This window comes from Eptesicus fuscus, chromosome 22, assembly GCF_027574615.1.
Source record: "Eptesicus fuscus isolate TK198812 chromosome 22, DD_ASM_mEF_20220401, whole genome shotgun sequence".
Taxonomy (NCBI): domain Eukaryota; kingdom Metazoa; phylum Chordata; class Mammalia; order Chiroptera; family Vespertilionidae; genus Eptesicus; species Eptesicus fuscus.
This window is the reverse complement of record NC_072494.1, coordinates 39,786,083-39,804,291: the sequence shown is the minus strand read 5'-3', so window position 1 is coordinate 39,804,291 and position 18,209 is coordinate 39,786,083. Positions and strand designations below refer to the sequence as shown.

General features: G+C 52.9%; 2 protein-coding genes across 4 annotated transcripts in view; both read left to right on the top strand.

Moving 5' to 3' along the window:
- The window catches only part of LOC129147879 (uncharacterized), an 83,729-nt gene extending 80,245 nt beyond the window's left edge, over positions 1 to 3,484 (top strand). For all 3 annotated transcript variants that reach the window (XM_054711583.1, XM_054711582.1, XM_054711584.1), the window contains one exon: positions 3,212 to 3,484. In XM_054711583.1, the coding sequence (XP_054567558.1) occupies positions 3,224 to 3,484 (261 nt within the window). In that variant the 5' untranslated portion in view covers positions 3,212 to 3,223. The remainder of the gene's footprint in view (positions 1 to 3,211) is intronic.
- Positions 3,448 to 17,685, top strand: BCL9 (BCL9 transcription coactivator). The gene is made up of 7 exons (XM_028127850.2): positions 3,448 to 3,523; positions 4,351 to 4,667; positions 5,816 to 6,005; positions 7,345 to 7,444; positions 10,753 to 12,991; positions 14,686 to 14,946; positions 16,383 to 17,685. The coding sequence occupies exons 1-7, from the start codon at positions 3,471 to 3,473 to the stop codon at positions 17,498 to 17,500; spliced, it is 4,278 nt and encodes a 1,425-aa protein (XP_027983651.2). The 5' UTR covers positions 3,448 to 3,470; the 3' UTR covers positions 17,501 to 17,685.
- The last annotated feature ends 524 nt before the right edge of the window (positions 17,686 to 18,209 follow it).

Genomic DNA, 18,209 nt, shown 5'->3' with positions numbered 1-18,209 from the left:
GTTGACCGTCCTAGGAGTAGCTGACCGTCCTAGGAGTAGTTGACCGTCCTAGAAGTAGCTGACCGTCCTAGGAGTAGCTAACCGTCCTAGGATAGCTGACCGTCCTAGGATAGCTGACCGTCCTAGGAGTAGCTGACCATCCTAGGAGTAGCTGACCGTCCTAGGAGTAGCTGACCGTCCTAGGATAGCTGACCGTCCTAGGAGTAGCTGACCGTCCTAGGATAGCTGACCGTCCTAGGAGTAGCTGACCGTCCTAGAAGTAGCTGACCGTTTTAGGAGTAGCTGACCATCCTAGGAGTAGCTGACCGTCCTAGAAGTAGCTGACCATCTTAGGAGTAGCTGACCGTCCTAGGAGTAGCTGACCGTCCTAGAAGTAGCTGACCGTCCTAGGAGTAGCTGACCGTCCTAGGAGTAGCTGACCGTCCTAGAAGTAGCTGACCGTCCTAGGAGTAGCTGACCGTCCTAGAAGTAGCTGACCGTCCTAGGAGTAGCTGACCGTCCTAGGAGTAGCTAACCGATGCTGTGTTGTGCTGCTCAGCGCTTTATGTGGACCAGCTCGCCTTGTCCCCCAAGTCCCTGCTTTGACAGGCATTCCATGGTGGCTGGCTGACCGCCAGCTCTGCCTCTGACTAGGCCATGACCCAACTTACTTGGGCAACTCACTTAACATTTCAGAGCCTCAGTGTCCTCACCTCTAGGGAGGGAGAGCAGTGGCCCTGCCTTCTGGGGTGGTTGTGAATGAGTGACAGTGCTTAGAAGAGTGACTGACACATAGTAAATGTTTTAGGTATTATATAAGAAGAAAAGCGGGAAACATTGTATATATAGATCTAAGGAGTTAGGAGATGTCTTTTGGGGGAATACTCTCTCTCTGGCTATAATTAGCCACTCTGTAGAAGATCTTTTCCAATCCTTACAAGTAAACAGTTGAGTATAATGTGCAAAGTGCAAACGTAGGCACTGAAGAGCCTAGTTTTATTCTTTGGGGCCATATGACAAGATGCTTGGCGGATTCTGCTTCGTGGCTGAAGTGTCAGGAAGGCTGAAGCTGGGTGACTTATTTCCGCCCGCCCCCCTGGATCAGGGGTGGAAACACCTGGGCTTTCCCGGAGCCGGGTGACCCCACCTGCTTGTGTCGGCCTCTGTTCTATCCGTGCAGCCATACAGTAATGGCAGGGAGGTGACTTCGAGCAAAGAGCCCGGTCAGCAAGCACCTGCCGGAGACCGAGCAGCCGTTCACGCCGTGTGCTCTGTCCATTCGTCTGTAAAGTGCCTGTTGGCAGGTTGGACTAAATTGGGAGAATGAGAAACTGGATGGAGAAGCACTTGGAAAATAATAGTGTTGTATGTTCACAGTATCATTAGAAATCATCTCTACTAGCAGCTCATCAGAAATGCCCGACACATTGAGGTGACTTGGTATCTGGAATATGTTTTGAGGTCCTTTGGGGGAAGACTGCAACCCAGATGCCAGGTGTTTCTGTCGTGAATAAGTCACCGAGGGTTCAGCCACCTTCTAGGTACAGAGAAGTACATAAAACAACAGAACTTTAAAGCAAGGTTCTTGTCTTCAAAGAACACGGTGTGTAAGGGGGATGCAATATACACATAAGACTGTTGAGTAGGACGTGATTGAGGGCTGGGAGGCGTGCTGCAGACAGAGGCAGCAGGAGAACTCACAGGAAGGGACTGTATAGGTGGTAACAGCTTTTCTTTTCCTGAGTAAATGTTTCCTGATGGCTTTCTCCATGCAAGACGCATTCGCTGCTTCTGTTTTACCAGTGACTCCCGATGTTTAGTGAGGAGTTACAGAATGGTTTACGACTGTGTATGTCAAACTTGACAACCACAATCAATTTTATGGTCTAAACGGGGAAAAAGAAAAAGCTGAAGGTGGTGTGGGATAAAAATACAACTTTACCTGTAATGAAGACCAACATGTTTTGGAGCTGCTTCCCCCTAAGGTTGACACAGAAATATCCCGTAGCATTGTATTCTAGTTCTTTGTCCTGACTTCGTGTAAAAAGCAAAGAATGTAATCGTGGGCCTCAGCACTTCCATAAATTCCTTCCGGTGTCGCAGGTACAACAGCTGGGACTCTGCACATTCTAAACGATGAAGTAGACATCTCCCACTGGACAGCGATCGTTCTCAGCTGATGTTAGGCACGTGAGCTTGATGTCAGGGAGTGATGTTAGGCACGTGAGCTTGCTAGAGAATGGAAGAGTGTGGGACAGGTTTCTGATGCCCAGACCTGGAGTAGCACTAACTCCCAGTTCCAGTCCCTTCCCGAGTCCCGCAGTGCACCAGGCTGTACCACCTGAGCTGCTGCTCACTCCCTTGGGTTCCTGAGCCACGAACCTGTGTTTAATAATGTCCTCCTTCTGTCGCCTCCCCCATCGGTGAAGTACCAGAAAGTGGGGAGGGAGGCGAAGCAACAGTGGTTGCACAGACATCCTACTTTTCCCAGCTGAAGGCCTTCCCATTAGCCTTGCAAATTGGCTTAAAAAACCCTGAGCCTTCAAAGATGTTGTTTTACCGTCACACCCTGGATCGTTCCCATGCTTACCCACGCCTGCAGGCCCTGCCGCTGAGCAGTGAGGACAGGCGCCCACTTGACATAACTGAGTAGGGAGATCGTGGGAACGGGGAGAACTGATGGTGTTTGGTATCGTTGGTTTCAGAAGTGCCTCCTGAACTGCCTCCGGCCGAAGCCCTGAGCGCGTGCGCAGATTAATTTGCTTCGTGGTTTGAAGTCGGGCGGGTTTGTTGCATTTTGGTGCCATTGCTTGTCGTCAGAGGTGAAACGCCAGATAGTTGCTATGGATTTGGAGGACGCAGTGGTTTCCAAAGCATTGTTTTTTAAAAAGAAAACCTCGAGTTTCTGAGGGTTTATATTTGGAAGTAGAGAAATGTAAGGGGAAAGATGTGGCTCAAGATCAAAGTATTTTTCTCGAATCTGCCCGGGACGTGATGCTGGGTGGGAGGCTCGGATGCTTGGCAGAGTCTTAGTCACTCTTTGGCTGCTCAGCACCAGGGCCTTCAGGCCAGAATATGAATTTCACCCTTTCCTTCGACCCTGACGGAAGCGGAGGCCTGAGCTAGCTGCGACATCGCTGAGTCGGCTGCTGTGTTAACCTTGATCCTGTTCTGAGGGTGTTTTATGTCCCTGGTTTTGCTCCCAACTCTTCTTGGGCGTCCTTTCCCGCAGTGTGCCCTGGAGATGCGAGATTTTCCTTTGGCGGCAGGAGGCACACACCCAGAGGATGCTGGAGCTGCGAGGGGAAAGGACCCACTTCCACAGCGGAGGAAAACAAAGAGGAAAAAGGCACCGAGGTGGCCAGCGCTGAGGGGCGCCCCCTGCACGCAGCGGGCCACCGCCATTGCCCTGCGCAGCTGTTCCTGCTGCGGCCCGAGAGGAACTCGGGGAGCCCGTCCTGCCTGTGACTGCAAGCTCAGGATTTCAATCAATGCATTCCAGTAACCCCAAAGTGAGGAGCTCCCCATCAGGAAACGCACAGAGGTGAGGCGGCTGCCCCGCGGGCCGGAGACCAATGAGGAAAGGAAGAGGCCGTAGATAAGGAAATAGTGATAGAAGAGTGAACGGCAGCGTTTATGTCAGTTTCTCTTTGTCACCCTGGTGTCCATCATCCCCTTCCGGCCCTCCTTACCTCGCCTCCTCACCACTCAGTACCACGTGCTACACTGAGGCCTGGAAGCGGGAGGCGCCTACAGTCCGGAACTCAGACAGCAGCCCCTGGACTGGGGCGCTCTTTCCTCCGGCCCGTGTACTGAAGTTGATGTTTTACTAGAATTTTCCTGGTCCCCGAGGGCTGTGGCTAGTGTAGCTGCTCCAGTGTGATGCTGCTTGGGGGTGGGGATTGGACCCTGGAGGGGTTTTCTAACCTGCCAGTCATGGGGGTCTCCTTGCTCTCGGGACCTCGTGTTCTCCAGCAGAGAAGCTGGGCAGCTGGGCTCCCGTTACAGCTGTCCCAGGCCGTCAGCTGGGGGTGGGGTGGCAGTGTGATCTCCGAGACCTGTTTGTTTACTCTGCGCTAGTCTCAGAGTAAGAGTCACTTCTGTGTACATAGAAACCGTTGTCCTTTATTGACAGAAGCCCTGGAGATGGGTCCCCATGTGGCTCTAGGGTTCCCGAGACCTGGCAGGCCTGGTGTGAGCCTCCTCTCCGAGCTGGGAAGGGGTGGAGGGGAGCAGCAAGGGGCTGAGGTGAAAGGGGTGGTGACTGAGGCCTCCAGGTCTCCCTAACCCACGCTAGGGACTGCCTCTCCCTGAGGGTGCCGGCCAGCTGCTCCCAGTGTCTGATGGCCCTCTGTTGTTTGTCTCTTTCAGTAGCCCTAAGTCTAAGCAGGAGGTGATGGTCCGTCCCCCCACAGTGATGTCCCCATCTGGAAACCCCCAGCTGGATTCCAAATTCTCCAACCAGGGTAAACAGGGGGGCTCAGCCAGCCACTCCCAGCCATCCCCCTGTGACTCCAAGAGTGCGGGCCACCCCCCTAAAGCGCTCCCTGGCCCAGGTGGGAGCATGGGGCTGAAGAATGGGGCTGGAAATGGTGCCAAGGGCAAGGGGAAAAGGGAGCGAAGTATTTCCGCCGACTCCTTTGATCAGAGAGATCCTGGGACTCCAAACGATGACCCTGACCTGAAAGGTATGTCTATAAGATCGCGGAGACTCAGAGGGAAGTAGGTGTTTCGGAGGGAAGGCCTCTGGCATTGGCGACAGTCGGGAGCCCATAGCCAAGTGGGGAGAGCAGGTGTCCCATCAGGAGTTTGCCTTTAAGGTAGAACTGTTTCTTCTCCTTTTCTGATGCTCAAGAATAGTTTGGAACCACCTTGCTGAGGAGATCTTGCTCTCGAGGATGCAGGTGCTGGGGTTATGGTCACCTGGTCCATGGCCCTAACATGCCCTGATGGATGTCTGGCCTCTGTGCTGTTTGTCCTTCAGTATCGAAGGCAGCCGCTCTGGCTTGTCTGTGGGAGCAGCCCCCACTGGAGCAATTCTCCTGGCCTCTCCTCTCCTCCGTCACATTAACCCTCCATAACTGGGGTTTTGTGCTGTGCGGTTGCTACTTTGCCAGAGTTGTGGGCACAAGGGGATCCCTGGCACTAGTCCGGGTTTGTCACAGCCGAGGCCAATGCGGTAGGGAGACTTGGTGGCCATGAAAATGGAGTGAGCCAGGAAGAGTGTGGGACAGCGGCTGTGGGTTTAGGTCTTTTCCTCCTGCTATGAAACCAGAAATCTTAACTGCAGGCCAGCACATGGTCAGTGCTCCGAAGTGGGAGTGTGATTGCCCAGCCCAAATCAGCACGAGAGCCTGGGGGCCCCCCCTCGTTCCCCCTCAGGTGTCGGTGGGAGCGCTGTGCTGGGGGTGGGCTGCCATAGCCGGGAAGACAGACACAGTTCTGTCCTCAAGGATTTGAGCGCACCCAGACAGCAGACCATTAAGCAATTATGGTAAATTTGTACAATTCGAACTGCTGAAATAAGAGAAGTTGGGGCTCTGGGTTCAACTAGCAGGGTGTCCAGTCCAGGCCAAGTGGTTCCAGAAAGGTTCCCAGGAAGGGGGGACATTCGGCTAATATCGGAAGAATGGGGGGAGAGAAGGAGGTGGGGAGGAGTTCTTTACAATTCGTCATTTAGGGAAAAGCGTATTTCAGTTTTTATGAGTACCAGAGGATTCCTCTTAGCAAGGTACTTCCTCCTTGACATTGTCAGGTGGGTTTGTGTTGTGATGCTGTATATGCTGGCAGAAGAGAGGCTTGTTCGTTCTGTGACGTGCGGTTTTCATTCTTTTAGAATGTAATTCTGCTGACCACATAAAGGCCCAGGACTCCCAGCACACACCACACTCGATGACCCCGTCAAATGCGACGGCCCCCAGGTCTTCTCCCCCCGCCCATGGCCAGACTACTGCCCCAGAGCCCGCAGCTGCTCAGAAGACTCCAGCCAAAGTGGTGTATGTGTTTTCTACTGAGATGGCCAATAAGTAAGTTGATGGCTGTGTCTTGCTGTTGGCTTATGTGTCTGGACACCTAAGTTCTTACTCCCATTAAAAATTGCTCTCCCCCTCATTTGTGTTATTATTAAAGTTAACAGTATAGAAGGAGGTAAAGTAAAATATAAAACCTCGCCTGGTTGGCATAGCTCAGTGGTTGAGCGTCGACCTGTGAACCAAGAGTTCATGGTTTGATTCCCGGTCGGGGCACATGCCAGGGTTGTGGGCTCAGTACCCAGTGGGGAGGGGGGTGGCTTGCAGGAGGCAGCTGATCAGTGATTCTCTCTCAACATTGATATTTCTATCTCTCCCTCTTTCTTTCTGAAATCAATAAAATATATGTATTAAAAATATAAATAAATAAATAACCTCCCCACCCCCACTCCCCAGAGGCAGCCATGATACTTCCTTGGTTTTCCTTCCAGAAATATGTTGTGCTTATGCAAACAGGCATTATAGACCTTTTAAACACAAAAAGGATTGATTGCGTCAAATACTTTTCTACAACTTAGTATTCTTTTTAAAATGACATAAATATTACATGTCTATTTTAGAATAATTAGAAAATATAAATAATTTAAAAAGAAAAAAAATCTCTGGAATTCACCAAGATAACTAACTACTCTGAACATTTCGGTCACGTGCTTCTGGTGAGGGGGATCAATGGATTTTTCGTTATTTATAAAAATGTGGCCTGGCTGGTGGGCTCAGTCGATTCCCCGTCAGGGAACATGCCCGGTTATGGGCTCGATCTCCATGGGATGTGCAGGAGGCAGCCGATCAATGATTCTCTCTCATCATTGATATTTCTCTCTCTCTCTCCCTCCTCTCTGAAATCAATATATATTAATGTGAATACATCCTACATAGTTTTCTGACTTTTTTTCACTTGAGATTTTTCTATTAGATACGAAGTGAATCTTGACAGCCTTTGTTGATGGTTAGGTGTGAGGCTCCATGCTCACCGTCTCAGGCTGGGGTTTTGAACTAGGATTCTCTACAAAACAGTCACCACCGTGTATTGGTTTGAGGGAGAAAATCCTGGTGGTTTGTTTTTAATGCCTCTTTTGGGATTTGTTGATGGCTATCTTTTAATTTCAGACGTTTGGCAGTAAAGGATAGACAGACTGAAAACCTGTTTCTGTTGAGTTGGTATCACTCGGCGTTTCTAGCGGTTCGCCGCTCCCCCTTCCTCCCTCTGACAAGTTCAGTCTGGGGGAGGAGCTGCCGCACCCCCCTTCCTCCCTCTGACAAGTGCAGTCTGGGTGGAGGAGCTTCGGGCTCAGTCAGGAAACGGAAACCAGCCCCGTGTGTGCCTCTGTCTCCGCAGAGCCGCGGAAGCGGTGCTGAAGGGCCAGGTCGAAACAATCGTCTCTTTCCACATCCAGAACATCTCCAACAGCAAGGCCGACCGAAGCACAGCCCCTGTGGTATGTGGCTGGGAATTGTGGGAGGTGGTGACGGTCTTCAATGGGGCGAGGGCCGTAAGCTGCGTTCTGGGCATTAACCCCATCGATGAGTTACTAGGAGGGGAAGGGTGAACAGTAAAACAGGAGTCATGTAGATCTCGTAGGGTTTCCTTCATGTAACTATCCTGGGACTATGTGAACTCAGACCCTGTGGATTGAGCAGGTTTTAAAAAAATAAACACTCTTGAGTGAGTTGAAGAGCAGAAAAAAGCAACAACTAAAACTACAATAGTGAGTACATGCCAGTAAACCATGAAGTCATAGACGAATCAGAGAGTCTCTGTGACTTTCAAATGGTTCTTTTTTATTTCAAAGAAGACCATTGAGCCCTAGCCGGCTTAGTGGCTAGAGTGTTGGCCTGCGGCTGAAGGGTCGCGGGCTCGGTTCCTGGTCCGGGCACATGTCCGTGTTGTGGGCTCGGTCCCCATTGTGGGCCGTGCGGGAGGCAGCCAATCAATGGTTCTCTCTCATCATCGATGTTTCTATCTTTCCTCCCTTCCTCTCTGAAATCAATAAAAACCTATTTTAAAAAAAGAGGACCATTGAATGCTTTTAATTGCTTGAAATTTCCAAAATTATAATAAATTCTAGTCTGCTTCCTGTCTGGTACATAGCACCTAATAGACAACTACGCTGGCAAAGCATGCGATGGTGGTGTTGCTACAGGCAGTCCTCCAGACAGAACCAGAAGATACTGTGTCTGGCATCGCCACTGCGCACTGATGCTGTGGGACACTAGGAAGTTCAAGGCAGTCTCTGCTTTCGGGAAGCGTAACACCTGGGGCTGGGATCAGTCTCGACCATGGGACAAGTTAAAGGACAGCAGGACTGAGTGACAGTTTAAGATAAAGTAGATGGCCTATCAGCAAATCCCCTCTGTTGGCATAGCCTGGGCTTTCCTGTACTTGGGAAAGGAATTTCCTGCTCCTACTCGTCTCCACGCCTTCAGGGCAGAGGGCAGAGAGATCTGACATTTAAAATGTGTGTGTGTGTGGGGGGGGGGGGGGGGAGCTATCTGTATATATATTTTAAAATTTATACTTAAATATGTATATGTTTAAATTTTATATTTTCCTAGAATGCACAGGGTACAATGCAACTCAAAGCAACATTTTATTGACTTAATGACAGATCTCATACAGTTTTCACCTCCACCTTCTCTGATGCTAAAATGCAGTCAGAAAAGGAGTTAGGCAGGGAATTGGGAATAATTAAATCACCTTTGCTCCAAGTCTCAAATAAAAAGGATGGTACCGACGTTATTTCTTCTGTCATGGTCACCTCATGTGAAATCAGTGCCCACCTTCCACAGACAGGCAAAACCTGGTTGACAAAACCAAACTTAACACGGCTCTGGGAGGACGTGAAGGCGACCTCCACACTCCACTCAGGGAGTCAGGGTGTGGAAGCCACTCTGACCGCACAGGGTCCTACAGGCTCAGGGTCCTACAGGCTCAGGGTGCTGCAGGCTCAGGGTGCTGCAGGCTCAGGGTGCTACAGGCTCAGGGTGCTGCAGGCTCAGGGTGCTGCAGGCTCAGGGTGCTGCAGGCTCAGGGTCCTACAGGCTCAGGGTGCTACAGGCTCAGGGTGCTACAGGCTCAGGGTGCTGCAGGCTCAGGGTCCTACAGGCCCAGGGTGCTACAGGCTCAGGGTGCTACAGGCTCAGGGTGCTACAGGCTCAGGGTGCTACAGGCTCAGGGTGCTGCAGGCTCAGGGTCCTACAGGCTCAGGGTGCTACAGGCTCAGGGTGCTGCAGGCCCAGGGTGCTGCAGGCCCAGGGAGCTACAGGCTCAGGGTGCTGCAGGCTCAGGGTGCTACAGGCTCAGGGCGCTGCAGGCTCAGGGTGCTACAGGCTCAGGGTGCTGCAGGCTCAGGGTCCTGCAGGCTCAGGGTGCTGCAGGCTCAGGGTGCTGCAGGCTCAGGGTGCTACAGGCTCAGGGTGCTACAGGCTCAGGGTGCTGCAGGCTCAGGGTCCTACAGGCTCAGGGAGCTACAGGCTCAGGGTGCTACAGGCCCAGGGTGCTATAGGCTCGTGTCCTGCCCACACCAGTCTCTGCAGACGGACGTGCATGGACACCTGCAGGTGAAACCTCTGTGCACACAGTCACGGAATGTGACCACTCTAAGGTGTGTCTTTGTGTTTATGCTACACAGACTGTCCCCATGCAGACACACATAATGGTAAACATTCAAAGAGGAAGTGGGGAGCCAGGTAAGGGCCTTAGGGGTTTGGAAATACAAACTGGATTAAGTGAACTGGTAGGAGCAAATGAATCAAAAAGGGACCGTGTGGTGCCCTGGAGGCTGGGGAAAGATCCCCGAGGCGGGGTTTGTGGCTGGGCCCTGCTGTTTTTAGTTCCTTCAGCGCTGCCAAGGTTTAGGCCCAGAACATATATGTCCTTCTTCCCAACACTGACAGCATCCATGTCACCTGCTGTGAGCAAGTGTGCTTTTACCCGGGACTCGGTGTAGCATTGGTCCTTAATCAATAGTAATAAGGGGGTCCTCCAGCCTGTGGAAAGGACCGTCTCCTTTCTATTGGAAAGAGCAGATCAAGAGCCACCATGAGCAGGTAGCCTCAGATTTCTCCACAGGCGCTTCCTGCCTCCAGATTATCTTACTGTCGTTATGTACCAATTCTTATCAAATACGGAATCAGTGATCACAGCCTGAAGGCAGAAACCAGAGATGTCAGGCTGCGTGGAAACTCAAGGCGAGGAGGAGAGGAGGAGAGAGAAGGAGAGGAGGAGAGACGCTGGGAGGAGGGGGCCCGCCTTGCAGCCTCTGGCTGGGGGCGGAGCTGGGATGGCACTTTCTCTGTCAGTTGAAAACATCAGGCCTTTTGATTGACAGTGAGACGTCTGCATACACAGTTGTACTTTCGGGGAAAATCAAAAGGTGTTACGTACAGCCTCCCACATACCAAGGAACTAATCTTGCCCAGAAACACATAGTAGACATGTGATCTCAAACCTGTTCCTCGAAATAGATACTCAAATGTATTCACTTTGGCAGTGGCTCTCCCTGGCAGGCTGAGAAAGTTATTGAAACCTAATCTTCGGTGAGGGGAAGAGGAGGCCAATTGACAGTAAAGGGGAAGAAAAAAATCAGAATGTCTCCATGTCCAGAGTGGGGTTATACATGAGCAATTCCCACAGCCAGTGTCACTGTAGATCTGTGTGACTGAGTCCTTCAGAACGTATCATGCTCTTTTAGCTGCCCTTTTGTTCAATTTACCAATGATTTTTTTAAATCTCCTTTCTGTACAGAACACACAGATATCTGCCCTTCGGAACGATCTGAAACCTCTCCCACAACAGCCCCCGGCTCCAGCCAACCAGGACCAGAATTCTTCCCAGAATGCCCGGCTGCAGCCAACGCCACCCATTTCGGCACCAGCACCCAAGCCTGCCGCGCCCCTGCGTCCCCTGGACCGGGACAGTCCGGGGGCAGAAAACAAACTGCTTCCTTCCGTGGGCAGTCCTGCCAGCTCCACTCCACTGCCCCCAGATGGCACTGGGCCCAACCTGACGCCCAACAACCGAGCGGGGACGCCCGTCTCGCAGGGGAGCAGTAGCTCCTCCACAGATCCCAAAGCCCCGGCGCCGCCCCCACTGCCCAGCGCAGAGCCCCCCGCCCTGGGGGAGAACCCCGATGGCCTGTCCCAGGAGCAGCTGGAGCACCGGGAGCGCTCCTTGCAGACGCTCAGAGACATCCAGCGAATGCTCTTCCCCGACGAGAAGGAATTCACAGGGCAAAGTGGGGGACCCCAGCAGAATCCTGGGGTATTAGATGGGCCTCAGAAAAAGCCAGAAGGGCCGATCCAGGCCATGATGGCTCAGTCCCAAAGCCTCGGTAAGGGACCTGGGCCCCGGACAGATATGGGCGCTCCATTTGGCCCGCAAGGACATAGAGATGTGCCCTTCTCTCCAGATGAAATGGTGCCACCGTCCATGAACGCTCAGCCTGGGCCCATGGGCCCCGACCACCTGGATCACATGACCCCTGAGCAGATCGCCTGGCTGAAGCTGCAGCAGGAGTTCTACGAAGAGAAGAGGCGGAAGCAGGAGCAGGTGGTGGTGCAGCAGTGCTCCCTCCAGGACATGATGGTCCATCCGCACGGGCCTCGGGGGGTGGTCCGGGGGCCACCCCCTCCATACCAGATGGCCCCCAGTGAAGGCTGGGGGCCTGGGGGTGCAGAGCCGTTTGCTGATGGGATCAACATGCCGCATTCTCTGCCCCCGAGGGGCATGGCTCCCCACCCCAATATGCCAGGGAGCCAGATGCGCCTCCCGGGCTTCGCAGGGATGATAAACTCTGAGATGGAGGCGTCCAATGTCCCCAACCCAGCGTCGAGACCAGGTCTTTCTGGAGTCAGTTGGCCAGATGATGTGCCAAAAATCCCCGACGGTCGGAACTTCCCGCCTGGCCAGGGCATCTTCAGTGGCCCCGGCCGAGGGGAGCGCTTCCCGAACCCCCAAGGCTTGTCTGAAGAGATGTTTCAGCAGCAGCTGGCCGAGAAGCAGCTGGGCCTCCCTCCGGGGATGAGCATGGATGGCATCAGGCCCAGCCTGGACATGAACAGGATGATCCCCGGCTCCCAGCGACACATGGAATCGGGGAACAATCCCATTTTCCCTCGAATCCCAGTTGAGGGCCCTCTGAGTCCTTCCAGGGGGGACTTTCCAAAAGGAATGCCCCCACAGATGGGCCCCGGTCGGGAACTGGAGTTCGGGATGGTTCCTGGTGGGATGAAGGGCGATGTCAGTCTGAACGTCAGCGTGGGACCCAGCTCTCAGATGATACCTCAGAAGCTGAGAGAGGCTGGGGCGGGCCCCGAGGAGATGATGAAACTGCGCCCCGCGGGTGCAGACTTGCTGCCCGCTCAGCAGAAGATGGTGCCCTTGCCGTTCGGGGAGCACCCTCAGCAAGAGTATGGCATGGGCCCCAGGCCGTTCCTCCCCATGTCTCAGGGTCCAGGCAGCAGCAGTGGCTTGCGGAATCTCAGAGAACCAATCGGGCCCGACCAAAGGACTAACAGCCGGCTCAGTCACATGCCACCACTACCTCTCAACCCTTCCAGCAACCCCCCGAGCCTCAGCACCGCTCCTCCGGTGCAGCGCGGCCTGGGGCGGAAGCCCTTGGATATCTCTGTGGCGGGCGGCCAGGTGCACTCCCCGGGCATCAACCCTCTGAAGTCTCCCACGATGCGCCAGGTCCAGTCGCCGATGCTGGGCTCGCCCTCCGGGAACCTCAAGTCCCCCCAGACTCCGTCGCAGCTGGCAGGCATGCTGGCGGGCCCAGCTGCCGCTGCTTCCATTAAGTCCCCCCCTGTCTTGGGGTCTGCTGCTGCTTCGCCTGTTCACCTCAAGTCTCCATCACTTCCTGCCCCGTCACCCGGATGGACCTCCTCTCCGAAACCTCCCCTCCAGAGTCCCGGGATCCCTCCAAACCATAAAGCGCCCCTCACCATGGCCTCCCCGGCCTTGCTGGGAAGTGTGGAGTCAGGTCAGTGCTCTCGTCCGTGCAGTCACCTTGTAGCTGGAGACGGCTAACGCCAGTCTGGCTCCTGTAAGGACACTGCTGTCCTGACTTGGTCATGCAGCCGGAGGAGGCGGCCTTTGCCAGCGGACATCTTTGTTGGCAAAGTGCATGACCGGACCTCCCTGGGGTCCTGCACGAGTGTCCGATCCTGGGAGAGGACACAGGCTTTTAGTGCCGACGGTACCTGTCAGAGAGGTAAAAGGGGAAGGGAAAGTGGGAAGTCTGTCATTTCACAGAATAATTTACATTTGCAAAGTGAAATGTCAGCGTTGGATAAATGCGGCTTCAAACGCTAGACCTCCCCACTTCAGGGGGCTGCCCTCACGTCGAGAGATTCTGTCTAATCCCAGGCCGAGAGGAGAGGCTGCGGAGCCCACAGGGTTCTCGCACATGCGTGCTGACACAGGCCTTACCACGAGCTCCTTGGTAGACTGCTGTTCTCACGATCAGCTGCAGTTTATTGGTATTTTCCTCCCAGGAGAGGCTCTCATGATGATGGTGGTTTGTGAACGAGACCAGAGGTGGTCGAGGAAGATAAGCACTGAGGTGTAAATACCAGGTCCGAGCTGTCTCCACTTGAGAAAGATTAGAATCAAAATAAGACAAGATTTATCCCATAAGCCAAAGTGTTTCTCTCTGTTGGGTAGCAGTTCACAAAAGCCGTGCAGTGGAACAGCCCCCTCAGGCCTTTTTAGTTCAGACTTGTGGAAATTAATCAAGAGCGTGTGTAGGGCCCAGCCTGTGTGGCTCAGTGGTTGAGCATTGACCCATGAACCAGGAGGTCACAGTTCAATTCCCAGTCTGGGCACATGCCTGGGTTGCAGGCTCAATCCCCAGTAGGGGATGTGCAGGAGGCAGCCAATAGATGATTCTCTGTCATCATTGATATTTCTATTTCTTTCTCCCTCTCTTCCTCTCCCTCTCTCTGAAATCAATAGAAAAAAAAACATAAATACAAGAGCATGTGTAGGGTGATGGGTTAGTACCTGGGGTCAGAGCACTAGTCTGGCCTCACACTATGCTAATCCCTGAGTCGAATTCTAAATTGCAACAGGCAAGGGAACAATGCACTTATTTCACATTATTTTAGCGAAATCGTGGTCTGTAAACCATCGTTCCCAGGCTTGCACTAATACACTGAGTGGCCAGATTATTATGATCTCTGAACGCATAATAATCTGGCCACTCAGTGTGTGTGTGTGTGTGTGTGTGTTAGAGGCCTGGTGCATGAATTCGTGCATGGGTGGGTCCGGCCAGCCTGGCCAGGGGTAGGGGACATGGGCAGTTGGCCAGCCTGCCTGCTGGTTGAACTCCTGGTCGAGGGGACAATTTGCATATTAGCCTTTTATTATATAGGATATACACTGAGTGGCCAGATTATTATGCGTTCAGAGATCATAATAATCTGACCACTCAGTATATTTTTAACACACTCTTGCTGTGTTTGTCTTCCCCTCTGTGGACCTGTCACCTCCGCCTCATGCTGCCATCCCCCTCTGTCCACACACGGCGCTTGACTGGAAGATGGATGATTTGTGCCCAGGGTCTAATAACACTGTCCAGTTCCTCGGCCGCCTTGCTCGTTCACAGAGGGCCCCTCGCCATCGGGAGAATCTGGTTCCCTGCCCATTTTTGTTTTCTTCTGCCGCTTCTCCTAGGTGGCCCCCCACCGCCCACAGCCAGCCAGCCCGCCTCTGTGAACCTGCCGGGAAGCCTCCCTTCCAGCACCCCGTACACCATGCCTCCCGAGCCGACCCTGTCCCAGAACCCGCTGTCCATCATGATGTCTCGAATGTCCAAGTTTGCCATGCCCAGCTCCACCCCGCTATACCACGATGCCATCAAGACCGTGGCCAGCTCGGACGACGACTCCCCTCCCGCTCGTTCTCCCAACTTGCCATCCATGAATAACATGCCAGGTAAGAACCAGGGAGGCGGGGTGTAGAGCTGGCGCCAGACAAGAGAAACTTCGCGCATGCTTTCTTGATAATACAGACCTCGATAGATGGAGGTTCAGCAAGTGGAAATAATACCATCTAAGTTTCAACGACTTAGACTCTTAGGCGTCCTCAAACTACGGCCCGCGGGCCACATGCGGGTGTTTTTGCCGTTTTGTTGTTTTACTTCAAAATAAGATATGTGCAGTGTGCATAGGAATCTGTTCATAGTTTTTTTTTTAAACTATAGTCCAGCCCTCCAACGGTCTGAGGGACAGTGAACTGGCCCCTGTTTAAAAAGTTTGAGGACCCCTGACTTAGAGTGTCTTACCTGGAGGAAGACAACAGTAACAGTTTTATCAGAGGACTCAGCGCGTGCCTATGAGAGAGCAGGCTTCCTTACAGCCCCGATAGAAATTCTGGGGCTTCTGTTGCCTGGATCTGGGGCAGGTGTGGCCCTCCTGAGGCCGCACTGAAAGCAGTTTCTTCTTAACATGCTGGTTGGAGTGTCTTTAGTTCTCGAGTGTTTCCTGCAAGGGCAGCCTCAAACCACAAGCAGCCGTAGGATTTCAGACGGTGGGAAGCCCGTTTCCTAGAGAAGCACTTGAGGGCTAGAGAGGAAATTCCTCCCCTCCTCCCGCACGCTCCCACCCCTCTCTCTGCCCCATCGCACGGACACTGAGGGACATGATCTGGGGTGTGAGGCTGGGCAGCAGAGACACTGACTTCTCAGCCATTCTCATTGCTAGGAATGCTCTCTATTTATCAGCAATCCTGATCAATCAGAGTGGACGTGCTGTGCGGACCGGACAAGCATCGTCCTTACACACTCAGTGGAGATTCCCTAGAGAGACCAGCTACTGAAATGCCCCAGAGACTAGTAGAACCTGCCTGCTTTCCTTCTTCATTGAAAGTTCCCGTTTCTCTAACATTTTGTATAACCCGAGTGTGAGCTGCTCCCTCTGTACGGCAGTGTAAACTGACAATGCCCAGTGTCAATTGATGAAGCTGTCCTTGTTATTTCTGATTCTTGGACCTGTAGGGCTACTTCATCATCCTTCTCAAAAAAGCACTGTGCTTAAGTCATCTAGACAAATTGTTTGCTTCTATATTAAATGTCTCCAGTGAAGAAGACTGTATATACTCATTTGCATACTAATTTGTAACTTTTCACACAGAGCCTTTCTTCCTAGCTGTGTTCTACATACACCTCTGTCATACAGTGTAGGACACAAGATATTGTCTGTAGAGCTGTTGGCTTGTGTGCCCGCGAATGTGTTATAATCTCACTGAGGGCAGGCATTGTGTGTTGTAAGGTACCGTGCACATTTGCCGCACAATAATTTTTTTGTAAATTTGATTATAGTACTGAGTTGCTTTCAGTTAAGTTGATACCTTTTATATCTTTTTTTTTCTAGGAATGGGCATTAATACACAGAATCCTCGAATTTCAGGTCCAAACCCCGTGGTCCCGATGCCAACCCTCAGCCCGATGGGAATGACCCAGCCGCTTTCTCACTCCAATCAGATGCCCTCTCCGAACGCCATGGGACCCAACATACCTCCTCACGGGGTCCCAATGGGGCCGGGCTTGATGTCACACAATCCTATCATGGGGCACGGGTCCCAGGAGCCTCCGATGGTACCTCAAGGACGAATGGGCTTTCCCCAGGGCTTCCCTCCAGTGCAGTCTCCTCCGCAGCAGGTTCCCTTCCCCCACAACGGCCCCAGCGGGGGGCAGGGCAGCTTCCCAGGAGGCATGGCTTTCCCAGGAGAAGGCCCCCTGGGCCGCCCCAGCACCCTGCCCCCGAGTTCAGCAGATGCAGCACTTTGTAAGCCTGGAGGCCCGGGGGGTCCTGACTCTTTCGCTGTCCTGGGGAATAGCATGCCTTCGGTGTTTACAGACCCAGACCTGCAGGAGGTCATCCGACCCGGAGCCACCGGGATCCCCGAGTTTGACCTGTCGCGCATTATTCCATCGGAGAAGCCAAGCCAGACGCTGCAGTATTTCCCTCGCGGGGACGTCCCAGGCCGCAAGCAGCCCCAGGGGCCTGGGCCTGGCTTTTCGCACATGCAGGGCATGATGGGCGAGCAAGCCCCCAGGATGGGACTAGCATTACCTGGCATGGGAGGTCCCGGGCCTGTGGGAACTCCAGACATACCTCTTGGCACAGCTCCATCCATGCCAGGCCACAACCCAATGAGACCACCAGCCTTTCTCCAGCAAGGCATGATGGGACCGCACCATCGGATGATGTCACCAGCACAATCTGCAATGCCCGGCCAGCCCGCCCTGATGAGCAATCCAGCTGCTGCCGTGGGCATGATTCCTGGCAAGGATCGGGGACCTGCCGGGCTCTATCCCCACCCTGGGCCTGTGGGCTCTCCGGGCATGATGATGTCCATGCAGGGCATGATGGGACCCCAACAGAACATCATGGTCCCCCCACAGATGCGGCCCCGGGGCATGGCCGCTGACGTGGGCATGGGTGGATTTGGTCAAGGACCTGGCAACCCAGGAAACATGATGTTTTAAGCTGCTACGATTGGATGTGCCGATCTTCGTCCAGATGAGATTTCAGTCCTGAGGGCTGCTTAGGGGGGCCCCCAGGAGACTGTCAGTCATGCAATAGGAGAACAGAGACCCGAGGGCTGCTTTGGGGGAGGGGGGAACTCGAGAATGTATGGATTTACCTGAAAACAAATGATTCATTTAATCAACAGGTGTGTGTTTTTTAAGATTTATTTTTTAAAAATTATTTTTGTGGACTTGGGTATCCCATGATGGCACCTCCTTTTGGGAATCTGTAGCCGTGCTTTAGAATTGCCATCGGTCACGTGTTGCACCGTTCTCTGTATGTTTACGTCCTTCGGACTGGCTTCTCCCAGGATTCTTTTCTGGTTTGTTTTTTGCTTTGGGCTTTATTTTTGCGTGTACTGTACTATATTGTAAAAGGGATTTTAGCAGAGACGAAAGTCTTTGGGACGCGAGGAGAACAGGATGCTGGGCTGTTTACTTTCGGTGGAGAATCCATCTTCAGACCTTTGGACTATTTTCAACTCCAGTGTACAGAAAACCAAACTACGACCTCAGAGCAGAGTATTAATGAAAAGCACAAAAAAAGGAACTAAGTTCAGCAAGGGGTGGGGGGAATGGGGGAATTGTTTCTTTTTAAAAATCATGACATTTAGGACATTTTGTTTTTCAGTTCGAGAGTCTTCAGCACTGTCTCCCGTCTGCAAAC

Coding starts and splice junctions, on each gene's coding strand:
- BCL9 (XM_028127850.2), top strand. CDS start 3,471: ATGCATTCCAGTAACCCCAAAGTGAGGAGCTCCCCATCAGGAAACGCA. Junction 7,445..10,752: donor ACCGAAGCACAGCCCCTGTG/GTATGTGGCTGG, acceptor CTTTCTGTACAG/AACACACAGATATCTGCCCT. Junction 14,947..16,382: donor ATCCATGAATAACATGCCAG/GTAAGAACCAGG, acceptor TTTTTTTTCTAG/GAATGGGCATTAATACACAG.